The 13,478-nt window shown below is 45.0% G+C and overlaps 1 protein-coding gene across 1 annotated transcript in view; it reads left to right on the forward strand.

Moving 5' to 3' along the window:
- GLI2 (GLI family zinc finger 2) overlaps window positions 1–13,478 on the forward strand; it is a 519,949-nt gene that overhangs the window by 449,443 nt on the left and 57,028 nt on the right. Inside the window, exon 8 of the mRNA XM_033946106.1 lies at window positions 1,240–1,353. Coding sequence (XP_033801997.1) covers window positions 1,240–1,353 — 114 coding nt within the window. The remainder of the gene's footprint in view (window positions 1–1,239; window positions 1,354–13,478) is intronic.

Raw genomic sequence — 13,478 nt, forward strand, 5'->3', positions numbered from 1 at the left:
AATCGCGAATACAGAGGTAGAAGTGTATTTATCTTCCTGTGACATGATACCGTATCTGCTAGTTTAACTTCATTTAATTTGGTTGTTTATAAGCAAAATACAGAAATAAACACTACAATGGAGAATTTACAGTCAAAATGTAGGACAGACCAAGGACACCAGTGGCATAGCAAGGGTAGGTTGCACCCTCCCCCCCCGTGCCTTCCTCTCTACCCCACCTGCTCCTTCCCCACCCCCATGCCACACTCGTGCCCTCCCTTCCCCCAGTACCTCTTTAAATATTCGCCAGAGCAGGCGCCTTCTCTGTCCTGCTGCTCAAGCCAGCGTTGGCTTTCCCTCTGACATCACTTCCTGACCCCATGACCAGGAAATGATTTCAGAGGGGAAGCAGGCTGGTGTGAGCAGCAAGCCAGAGAAGTTGCTTGCACTGGTGAACATTTAAAGAGGTACGAGGTGGGGGGGAGAGAAGGCAGGGCGCAAGCGTGGCACGGGGGCAGAGAGTTGCCGCCCCCCCCCCAGTGTGGCGCCTGGGGCGGTCCAGCACCCCTCTTGCTACGCCACTGATGAACATTCGATTATATAAAAATTTCTCTAATACAATTCCAATTAAGTAGCATCAAACTTTCATCCCCATCATTTCATTCTAAATATTTTGAGCCTCATTTTTCATTTAAGGTGAAGAGTGGAATTGGAACATCCGGGCCGGCACATGCTCAGTTCCAGCGGTATTTTAGAAAAGCGTCTGCCGACATAGACGCCTTTTGGAAAATACCAGCAGGACTGTAGCTGGCTGGAGCAGCCATTTTACAAATAGACACATTGAAAAAGTGAACGTCATGAACCCAGCAGCTCACAAGTGAACATCTGAATAACTACCCCTCTAAAACAGTGGTCCCCAATCCTGTCCTGCAGGACCACCAGCCAGTCAGGTTTTTGGGATAGCCCTAATGAATGTGCATGGGGTAGATTTGCATGCCTGTCACCTCCGTTATATGCAAATCTCTCTCGTGCATATTCATTAGGGACCCCGAGTGGCTGGTGGTCCTCCAGGACAGGGTTGGGGACCACTGCTCTAAAGCTCTTCATTTCTTCATGTGCAATCAGTAGGTCATGGCACAATCTTTCTAACTTTTATGGAAGATCGATTTCCTTCAAATCTTTTGTTTATTTATTGGGATTTATTAACCGCCTTTACGAAGGGATTCGCCCTTTATGCTGGTTCTCCTCCTTTCTCCCCAGAGCAAGCCAAGCAGCGAGTCGGCGGTCAGCAGCACGGTGAATCCGGTGATCAACAAACGCAGCAAAGTTAAGACGGAAGCCGAAGGGCTGAGGCCAATCTCGCCAAGCACGCAGGTAATCCACCGAGCTCACCCTGAGCGCAGAACAAAGGATTGACTGGCCCAGTATTCCTCATGCACCCTGCATCAGTTGCAGCCCAGAGACAGAATAAATACCCAGCCCCCCAAGTGAGGTTTGTAGGAGACCAGTGCTGGGGAAACCTGACTCTGGCAGCAAAACTAGTCACACTTTTGAAACCAGCTTCTAAGGCAGACTACACCAGAAACTACCATGGGGAAAAAAATGCATTGCAGTGTGTTTGAACTGGCACGGTCCCCATGGGCAAAACCCAGACAGATATGGTTGGGTTTTGTCGTTGAGGTTACTTTTTTGTTTGACCTAAGAGCTCAGTCTTCCTTTCTGTTCAGAATACCTCATGCTTCATTTATCAACAGCAGATCTGTGTAATGGCTTTAGAATGATGGGTATATGTTTATGTTTATGTTTATTCAGGTTTTTGATTGAACGCTTTTTCGAAACTACAAAGCGTTGTACAAAATTTAAAATTAACATTTAAACAAAAATTTAACAAATAAAACTTACATTACTGTGATGACACATCTATTATTAATTGAATAATAATAAAAAACTACATGACTGACAACAAATACGTACTAGGTAAAAAAGGACCGAAAAGCCCCTGGACACGAGTAGGAAGAGGGGGAGAAATACAATCGGTATAGAAAATGTGAGAAACATTTAAGGTAAACACAAAAGAGAATTGGGAAAATAAATGTAAGAAACAAGATTAAGTTAATTAGTAAAACACAGTTGATCAGTTAAAAGCATCTTTAAAAAGAAAGCACTTTAAATTGCTTTTAAATTTTTGTAAGTTTTTTTTTTCCATTTTTAAGTGTAAAGGAAGAGTATTCCAAATCATAGGGGCTGTCACAGAAAAGATTGAGATGCGACGTGTACCAATTATTTTTAAAGATGGAATGTTAAGATTATATTGAGAAATAGATCTTAAAGCTCTCGGAGGGTCATATGGGATCAAAAGTCTGTCTATAAATGCTGGTGTATTGGTCTGTAAAGTTTTAAATGTCAAGAGGGCAATTTTATAAGTTATCCTGTGTAGGACAGGCAACCAGTGGGCTTTTTGAAGCAGTGGGGTAACGTGGTCAAATTTCTTTGCGTCCGAGATTATCTTAATGGCTGTATAAGCGTGCCTGTCTTATTGTCAGATGGAAGATCACATGATCGCAACGCCTGCGGTTACCAGAAGTCCGGATTTCCCTGGACGGCTTTTCAAAACCCGGCAATTTGTCCGGGTTTTGAAAAGCTTCCTCAAAATCGCGTTGGGTAGGAGGGCATTCGCGCACGCACAGATGCCTGACGACAGCAGGAAGCATGGGGCGGGGCTAGAGCAGGATTGGGGCGGGAATGGGTGAAACTGGGCGGGCCTGGGGGGGGGCGAAAGGGTCTAGGGGTCTAGATTTTACTAAAGTAAAATCTGGTAACCCTAGTAATGCCTACTAAACTTGCAAGTAGATTTTGATTAGTTCAAGCCATTTTGTAACAATAGACGGGGGCTTCTGGACTGCAGGCCAAAAACTATCCTGAGGCCAATGTATACACTCCAGAATTCCTAAAGGACATAAGCTCTAAACTCTTGCCAAGTGAAATAAAAAAATACATGTTCTGACCAATGTTCCCTCTAAGATGAGTGCATGAGCGATCGCTCGCTATTTTCGTTGGCGTCGCTCATAATTTTTCTCGTGTAGCTCACCAAAATACGCAGTGGGCGCGACTGGAATCGAGCGTGGGCGGAGGTGAGAGGAAGCGGCGGCGGCGGCTCTGGCCAAGCGCCGGCACGGCACCGCGAAAGGGGACGGAAGCGGCGCGAGTCCGGCGCTTGTCGTTCTCCTCGGGCGACGCCGTGCCTGCGCGTCCTCCTCGGAGCCTTGCTTTTTCCATCCGCCGCTCCGCACCGCCGCCTGAAATGTTTTTTTGAAGCTTCGGTCTGAACCTGCTCGCCTTAGTGAATTTTAAGTTGAAAGATGCAGCGGCGGCTCCTCTCAGGATCCCCGACTGCATCGGACTTCCGACGCAGGTGGGGATCATGAGAGGAGCCGCTGCCACGTCTTTCAGCTTAAAAATACATTAAGGCAAGGCAAGGGGCAGGGCAGACCAAAGAACAGCACGAACGTACCAGCAAGGCTGGGGACCCGCGCGTGCGCACTCCTGCGGCCACGGACCTACACCTCACAGAGCACGCAGATAGGAGTGCGCATGCGCGCCTGCTCATAAATTTGTGGAGTACGTAACTTGTCACTCATGCATATTTTTTTTTTTGCACACACCTCATCAATCCTTAGAGGGAACAAACTTGTGACTAAAAGTTCACACTTTCCGTTGTGCAAGATGCTGTGTTTATGATGAGGCCTGCTGGTTCAGAAAGACATTTCTGTGCACAAATATTCAGCTTCTGTCCTCGCAGGCATGTGGCGGTTATGCTTTTTACCACTTGCTTTTCCTTTTTGTTCATTTAATTCTTTACAGTGATATTCTCTTGTTTCACAATTCAGCTGCTCCCTTTCCTGTGTGTACTGTTGGATTCACTCATTCTTTCTACTGTTAATTAGGCCTGATGTGTATAATTTTATCTCGATGAGACACTTCCTCCTTTGGCTCAACGAATGTACAATCTTGGCAAGCACGGATTCTTATAAATGGCATTGTGGGCATAGAGGAGTTTTCTTTTTTGTCCATTCATGAGCTGCCACTGCTGAGGCTTTGTGGTAGTGTCTCTCCAACTTTCTCGAACCAGGGCACACTAAAGGTAGTGGCTATGGCTTGAGGCACCCAGAAGTGCGGACGTCGCCGTGATGACATCACGCATATGCCTGATATCATCACATTGATGTCCGCGCATGTCCAGATGGGCTCTGAGACGCCAGTAGGGGGCGCCAGCAGGAAGAGGGCCGGAGAGAAAGAGAGGCATTGGCGCCAACTGATTGCCTACAGCAGTGTTTCTCAATTACTTCAAGCTAAGTACCCCCTAAGTCTAACAAATATCAACCGAGTACCCCAACCACAGACCTCCCTGGACCCACCCAAGCTCTGCTCCAGATCTCACCCCCTTTACTAATTGTAATGCAATTTTTTCCATTCATTTTTCATATACACAGCAGATATAAATTCTCAAACCTGACACATTTCCATCACTATATTGAAAATAAAATCATTTTACCTACCAGCGATCCTCTGCAGGCTGCTATAATAAGCTTTAAAGTAAAGGTGAGACAAGGAGGCCAGAGGGGAAGCCAGAGGACGCTAGAGAGAAGGGGGTAACATGCAGGCCTTTGGTGAATTGGGCAGCACTGGCGCTGTACCGCAAAGGGAAGTCAGCAGGCAGGCGCCTCTCTTCCTCCTCAGTGTGCCGCGGCACACTTGGAATCTCAGGAGGCACACAGTCTGAGATACAGTACTCCCCCGATATTTGCAGGGGTTCCATTCCAGGAACCCCCGTGAATCTCGAAAAACTGCGAATACGGTTTTTCATGGGGGAGCCTGAAGAGGGCAGCGGGAGAGGGCAGCAGGCGAGCAGCCGGAGCGCCGCGAGTGCAGGAAATCACTCGCGGTACGCTCCGACCGCCTCCTCCTGCACTAAGTCGGGCCTTATCCAATCAGGAGCTGCGTGTCAAAGCAGCTCATGATTGGATAAGGCCCGACTTAGTGCAGGAGGAGGCGGTCGGAGCGTACCGTGAGTGATTTCCTGCACTCGCGGCGCTCCGGCTGCTCTCTGCCGCTGCCCTCTCCTTGTCGGTGGTTCGCGGTTGGAAAATACCGCGAATGACCAGGACCACAAACAACTGGGGGAACACTGTACACTGCTTTATGGTTTTGTTTTGGATTTTTTTTTTTTGAGAGTTGGTGCAACCTTGTTATATTGTATGTGTAGCTAGTGAAGAAACACTCATATTATCTGCAGGTCTGCGTACAATGGTTGCCCATGTGGTTAGCATCTGCCCTCTGTACTAAATGCAGAACAGATATTTGCACTTACTGCACCTTAACGTTTGCAATTAGCGCAAAAAACGTGGCGGCACGTTAGTAAAAGAGCTCCTAAATTTGTAGCTGAGGCAACGGAAGATCAAATGACTTGCACTAGGTAGGATTTTAAAAAAGGGGACACCAGGCCCTGCCCTGTTCCCCCCCAGCTCCGCCTCGTACCACCTCCAGCTCCGTCATATTCTGCCCCGCCCCCAGCCAAACCTCCTGTCTCCTTCTGCACGTGCACAGACGTCAACACGATGACATCGCATACACGTGCGCATGTATATGATGTCATCGTGTCGATGTCCGCGCAGGGGGCCACCAGACAGGGCCCTGAGCTGGGGACTTCCAAAACCCGGACAAACTGCTGGGTTTTGGGAAATCCTGCCAGGCACCCAGACAGTCCTCTAAAAAGAGGAGATGGACAGGTTTTCCCAGATGTCTGGTAACCCTAGGCCTAGGTTTTGAGGAGCAGCGGCAGCAGAATTCATCTGCTTCTTTTACCAGTAGACTACTCCCCTCCTGGAATTAAGGGAGGAAGACTGGAAAGAAGTTAGAGAGGAAGGTGACTTGACCTGTCCAAGTGGGATTTGGACCAGTCTTCCCTCATTCTTAACCTGCTGCTTTAACAACTAAACTACTCCTCCCCTGAAATTATGGGAGGAAGACTGAAAAGATGAGAGAGAGGAAGGTTAAGTGACTTACCCAAGGTCACAAAGAACATCAGTGAGATTTGGACCAAGCTTCCCTAATTTTTTAACCTGCTGCTTTAACCATGAGACTACTTTTCCACTGGAATTATGGGAGGAAGACTGAAAAGATGAGAGAGAGGAAGGTTAAGTGGCTCTCCCAAGGTCACAAAGAACATCAGTGGGATTTGGACCAAGCTTCCCTAATTTTTTAACCTGCTGCTTTAACCATGAGACTACTTCTCCCCTGGAATTATGGGAGGAAGACTGCTCAGGGATGGCAATAGCATCCGCCCAGCTATCCTTCATCCCAGCCATAAGCTATCGGAAGTGCCTGGGCACTTCATTTTCTTGAAATATTAGGCTGCACGATTGTCAGCGGCAGAGAAGAGTGTATGACAAATTCCTCTTGCCGCTTTGGTTCAGAAGCACACTTCAGCATGATGCATGGGGACAACTCCCTCTATAATCATCTGAGGGCTGGCAAAATTGATGAAGATCGCAAGTAAGGAAAGATAAACACGCTGCAGTCAGCACGATTAGGGCAGAGAGGCCTGTCCCCTGAGCTTTTGAGTTTAGGAGTGCGTCAACAGGGAAGGAAGTGCGCAGCCTGAAAACCTATCCAGCTGCCTTGTGTCTGGATACTAATGAGGGCAGGGGGGACATATATTTCTCCCCCATTCTGCCTTTTTGTAAATGACATCGTGTGAACGAATCGTCCTGCCTTGCAAAGTTTCATGCACCTCACTTGCACTAAATCTTAAAACAACGTCCTTGTTTGCTGTCTGCTTATATTTATATGTTTCTTATAAACTTAATCTAGCACAGTTCTTTTCTGTAACAGCTAGACAAGAACCAAAAAAGAAAAAGCTGGGATTTTCAATAAACTCAGTAGGATGTGGCAGAATGGGAGCATGAGACCATAGCTAATGTCTGAACAAAAGTTCCTCTAGGTCAGTGGCCTCAAACTCACGGCCCATCAGGTACTACTTTGAGGCCCTCGGTCTGTTTATCATAATCACAAAAGTAAAATAAAACAGTTTCTTGATCATGTGTCTCTTTAGCTATAAATTACAATATTATTATTAAGACTTAGCCAAAAGGAAAGATTTATAAACTATAAAGAGTTTTACCTCATGCAAAATTGTCATTTCTTTAATAAGACATTAACTACTTTTTTCTGAGGCCCTCCAAGTACCTACAAATCCAAAATGTGGCCCTGCAAAGGCTTTGAGTTTGAGACCACTGGCTTAACTGTAACCATGACATCCTGTTTGTCTTTGGGAAGCAGAACCGAGATTGTGATGTCATAATGCCTCATTCCACCAATAAGAGCCAGCCTCATCAGTGATGTCACAATGGCTTGAATGTCCTGTTCTCCCCTCTGCCCTCCAACCCAGCCAGCAGATTAACTGTTCCCCTTAACTCAGTGATCTCAAAATCGTGGCCTGGGAGCCACATGCGGCCCGCCAGGTACTATTTTGAGGCTCTCGGTCTGTTTATCATAATCACAAAAGTTTCTTGATCATATATCTCTTTAGCTATAAATGACAATATTATTATTAAGACTTAACTAAAAAGAAAGATTTATAAACTATAAAGAGTTTTACCTCATGCAAATTTGTCATTTCTTTAATAAGACATTAACTTTTTTTTCTGAGGCCCTCTCAAGTACCTTCAAATCCAAAATGTGGCCCTACAAAGGGTTTGAGTTGGAGACCACTGCTCTAGGTTATAATACAATTTTGTTCTACAAGAATAGGAATCCAGGTCATTTTTTTAAAGTCCTGTAGTGTTTAATTTCAGTTTGGGTCATGTCTTTCTGTTGGAAACCAGGACCAAACGGTTGAGTAAAGTGTTCAACACACATCTGTCACTTAATATTGTGTTAATTCTTGCATGCAGGGCTGAGACATTACATTATGTTATGGAAAGGATTTATATCCCACCAAAATCGCTAATCAGTCAGGTTCAACGTGGGTAACGGCATTGTCAAATCTGCAATCATAAATGAAGTAAGATATATAGATAAATGAACACACTTGGGTAAAAAAAAAAAAAGTGTTTTCAGCTTCTTTCTAAATTAAATATGAGTCAAAATTAGACAAATGTTCAAAGGTAACGAATTCCAAATACTAATTGCACCATAGCCAAAAGACGTTTCATGAGCAGATTTAAACACTTCCTTCACTGACAGACAAGACAACATTAAACGTTTACCATTTCTGACACCTAAAAGTTGAAACAGTAGCAAGTTTTGAGTGAGAGTGTCTACTCCATGTTCCACACGGACAAGGTCCCCACTCTAGTACATAAGAACATAAGAATAGCCTTATTGGGTCAGACCAATGGCCCATCAAGCCCAGTAGCCCATTCTCACGTTGGCCAATCCAGGTCCCTAGTACCTGGCCAAAACCCAAAGAGTAGCAACATTCCATACAGAATCTCAAAGAATAGCAAGATTCCAGAATCCCAGAGAGTAACAAGATTCCGGAATCCCAGAGAGTGACAAGATTCCGGAATCCCAAAGAGTGGCAACATTCCATGCTACTCAGGAAGTCAGGGCAAGCAGTGACTTTCCCCATGTCTTTCTCACTAATGGACTATGGACTTTTCATCCAGGGACTTGTCCAAACCTTTCTTAAAACCAGGTACACTATCTGCTCTTACCACATCCTCTGGCAACGCATTCCAGAGCTTAACTATTCTCTGAGTGAAAAAAATATTTCCTCCTATTGGTTTTAAACATATTTCCCTGTAACTTTATCGAGTGTCCCCCTAGTCTTTGTCATTTTTGACGGAGTGAAAAATCGATCCATTGTACCCGTTCTACTCCACTCAGGATTTTGTAGACTTCAATCCTATCTCCCCTCAGCCGTCTCTTTTCCATGCTGAAGAGCCCTAACCATTTTAGTCTTTCCTCATACGAAAGGCGCCCCTTTACCATCTTGGTCGCTCTTCTTTGAACCTTTTTTAGCGCCACTATATCTTTCTTGATAAGGAGACCAGAATTGAACACAATGCTCCAGATGAGGTCGCACCATGGAGCAATTCAGGGGCCTTATAACATTCTTAGTCTTGTTAACCATCCCTTTTTAAAATAATTCCTAGTATCCTGTTTGCTTTTTTGGTCGCAGCCACACATTGGGCGGAAAGTTTCATCATATTGTCTCCAAGCTTAAGGAAGACGAGATGGCAAAGTCCATGTGGAGGCGGGGCTGGGGACGGAATGGGGCATGACTGGGGGACAGAATGGGGTAAGGCCACGCGTCCTCTTTTTTTTTTTAATTAAAAAATTAAATTAAATTTTATGTTAAATAAATTTTATTGAGTTTTAAAAATTAAATATACATAACAAAAATCTTGCAAAGAATATCATCTCAACTCAATTAATAAATTAAATTAAATTTTAAAAATCTGGTAACCCTAGCTCGAACACATACACGTGTATCTCTCAGTCCTAGCAGTTAGAGGCTTCCAGGAGCTTCCATCTGCTTTCAAATTCAATCAAAACCAGCAGATTTTAAGGAGCAGATTTTAGGAAATCCTCTCTTCAACCCCAGAAATCCTAGAGGCCAAAAAGATATACTACTCCCAACAACTCCCAATAGATCAAAAAAACTTTTTAAACTAACAAAAACGATACTCATAATGTCACAAGGAGATAACCGATGCCTTAACACCGAACTTGGCAGCGGATCGCTCTCAGACTACTTTGCTGACAAAGTAGACAAAATACGGTCTCACCTTGACTCCACTTAAACTACAGACATCATCCCCCCATGACTCGGACAAGATAATTAAAACTACAGTGGGGAACCTGACCCACTTCAAAACTGTCTCCCACAATGACATTACCAAGATACTAAACGCTATTCGCCCTTCCGGCTCCAATCTAGACCCCTGTCCGCCACACCTCCTGGTGGCCGTGAAAGATGCTTTTGGAGACTCCATCCTTCCTCTCATCAACATCTCCCTACAAACAGGCATAGGACCCACAGACTGGAAGTCAACCCTCATCAGGCCGATCTTGAAAACCCCCACACTCGACCCTAACGTGCCTGACAACTTTAGACTTTTCTCCAACCTACCCTTTGTCTCCAAGATCCTGGAAAATACTGTATTAAACCAACTGCACTCCTTCATTGACAAACAAGGAGCCCTAACCCCTTTCCAATCGGGATTCAGAAAATTCCACAGTACTGAAACCGTCCTTCTCGACATCTAAAACTAAAACTCCTAGGAGTTACGATAGACAGATGTTGCACAATGCAGACCCAGATCAACAAAACAACCCAGAAAGCTTTTCTAACCATGAGAAATCTCCGTAAAATCAGAAAATTCTTTGACCAAGCACAATTTAGACTAATCGTCCAATCCCTAGTCTTAGGTCTGCTGGATTATTGCAACTCCCTATATCTTCCTTGTCCAGCCACTATGATAAAACAACTCCAGACCATACAAAACACCGCCCTCAGATTGATCTACTCACTCAAAAAATATGATCACATAACAACTGCCTTCTTAGACTCTCACTGGCTACCCATACAAGCACAAATCCAATTCAAATTCCACTGCCTGATATTCAAAGCATTACACGGCTCTTCCCCCTCCTATCTAAACAACCGCTTAAACCAAATCTCCTACTCAAGACACAGAAGAACCTCGAACCCTTTCGCCTTCCCCCCACTCAAAGGCACACAACGCAAGAAAATGTTTGACAACCTTCTGGCAACACAAGCAGCAAAAATCAACCATTCCATCTCCAATCTTATAACAATATCAGACAACTTCAAAACATTCAGAAAAGAAATCAAAACCCTGCTTTTCAAAAAATTCATCCAAATATCTTAACCCCTCCTCTTTTACCTCCAGAAGATTCACCTACCTTCAGATAACCTTCCCCCAAATTACCCACCTTAACACCTTCCAATTAAACAAATACCATAAATAGATTGTAACCTACCCTCTCTAACTGCATTCCATATGTATTTTTCATACAGTTCTTCACTGTCAGTTTAATTTCCATCCTATAAGTTCACATAGAATTTTTCTTTTTTCAACCATCTTTATTTTCTCTTCTTTATTAATTTCCAGGTACTTTAGTTAGATTGTGAGCCTTCGGGACAGTAAGGGAATTTTTTTAAGTACCTTCTTACTTCTCATTTATAATCTTAATGTATATTTTCTTCAAACCGCTTAGAACCTAACGGATGTAGCGGTATATAAGAAATAAATTACATTACATTACATTACATTACATTGATGACTTCTGGAAGCTCATGGATAAGGGTAATGATCTTCTGGTGCTGCTGGATCTCGGTGCGGCGTTCGACACTATTGACCATCCTCTCCTCCTTGTGCGGCTCTCTGAAATTGGAATCCAAAGCACTGCGTTACGATGGTTCACCTCCTTCCTGAATAATAGATCCCAAAGCGTACTGCTCAACAATACGCTACCGAAACCGATCAAATACGGTGCTCCACAGGGGACTCGGCTATCCTCCCTATTATTCTGTCTCCACATTAGACCTGTCCTAGACATACCTCAAATACCAAATACAGATTCACTCCTTCGCAGATGACATCCAACTATACCCCTGACACCCAGATCATAAAATTTGCTCTCGGAAATCAAAACTTGGACGTCCGTCAACAAATTACAACTAAACATCTTTGGATCCGCAAAGAACACTGAAACTGTGCCTGTTTCCCATCTCTATACTGTAACGCCAGATCCGCATGCAACAAAACCCAAATTCTGAAGGATCTTCTTGAAGATCTCAACCCCGGTTTCTTATTCATCACTGAAACTTGGATCGCAAAAGATGATATATTCTCTCAAAACGAACTCTGTCCTCACGGATACCAAGGCCTCTTCTCCCCTAGAATTAACCGAAAAGGAGGTGGCCTGGCTCTCCTCCATAAATCATTCTTCGACGTCCAGCTCCTTGAAAAGGGTTGCCATGCTTCCCTAGAATACATGCTTGCCTCTGTCAATGACGAGCTCCACCCGCACCCACTAGGCATCCTGCTTTTATACCGCCCACCTTCATCCCCCTGGAACAAATCCTCTGACCTCGTCCTCGAATCCATTACAAACGCCTTCCTCAAATTCCAAAGATTACTAATCATTGGGGACATTAATCTTCACATAAATGATACCACCAACAAGGATGCTATTGATCTCAACAACTTCCTCACCTCTTTAGGCTTCCCCCCCCCTGGCTCCCTCCCCAACCCATGAAAAGGGGCATGCGTTAGACATCATCAGCTTCATTGACCTCACCGAACACAAAACTTTAATCAGCGACACTCGCTGGGACCCCGTCCCTTGGTCCGACCACTTCCTAGGGGCTTTCTGCCTCCCCATTTTCATGTCCCACCTCGAACCCCCTTCCCGTTCCCCCAATACTATCACCTTCCGAAAGAAAATTGCGAGCGACCTGTTCTGGGCCAAACTTCTCAACCTACTCACCACTACCCCCAACCCTTCAAGCCCTGAATCCAACTGGCACAATTGGATCACCCTCTCTGAGACCACCTACCACTCCCTCGCTCCCCTATCCACAAAAACTGTCTCCTACTCCCGCAAGGCCCCCTGGTACCTTCCCTACCACAGACAACTAAAGCAGCAATGTCGATCACTGGAACGAAAATGGAAAAAATCCAATTCCCCCACGGACAGACAATCCTGGAGGGCCTCCATTAGGTTCTATAACACCGAATTAAAAAATCAAGGAAGAACTACTACGGCAACAAAATCTCATGCTCCAACAACCAAAGCAACACTCTGTTCAACATCTGGCGTTCCATATCCTCCAAACACGATTCCTCCCCACTCCCCTCTTCTCCATCCGCGAACGATCTAGCAAAATTTTTCAATGAGAAAGTGTCTACCTTACGAAGCTCCTTCCCCCCTACACCCGATTACAACTCTCTGATGCCCACTACCTCCAACCCCAATTTAACCGAGGTGAACCATATCCCAGCCGACAGATCCTGGACCGCCTTCGAGCCTGTTTCCGACTCTCAGGTCTCTAAGCTCTGCCTCAAGTTAAAAGCCTGCAACTGCTCCTTGGATCCTTTCCCCTCCTACCTATATGAGAACATTCCAGCACAGGCCATCTCATCTCTCACCAAAATCTTAAACTCCGCCCTGCTCTCAGGCCTGTTTTCTACAGAAATGGGACACATTTCCCTGTCCCCACTTCTGAAAAAATCTGATCTCGACCCCTCCATCCCTCCCAGCTATCGCCCAATAGCTAATATCCCTCTCCTGACCAAAATGCTGGAATCCATCATAGCCACCCAACTCTCATCCTATCTCGAGAGATTCTCCATTCTCCTACCCTACCAACATGGATTTAGACCCAACTACAGCACTGAATCCCTTCTAGCCTCTTTAATCTCAAAGGTCCAACAACTTCACTCCTGCAACAAATTTGCTGT

Source organism: Geotrypetes seraphini, chromosome 5 (genome assembly GCF_902459505.1).
Source record: "Geotrypetes seraphini chromosome 5, aGeoSer1.1, whole genome shotgun sequence".
NCBI classification, from domain to species: Eukaryota; Metazoa; Chordata; class Amphibia; order Gymnophiona; family Dermophiidae; genus Geotrypetes; species Geotrypetes seraphini.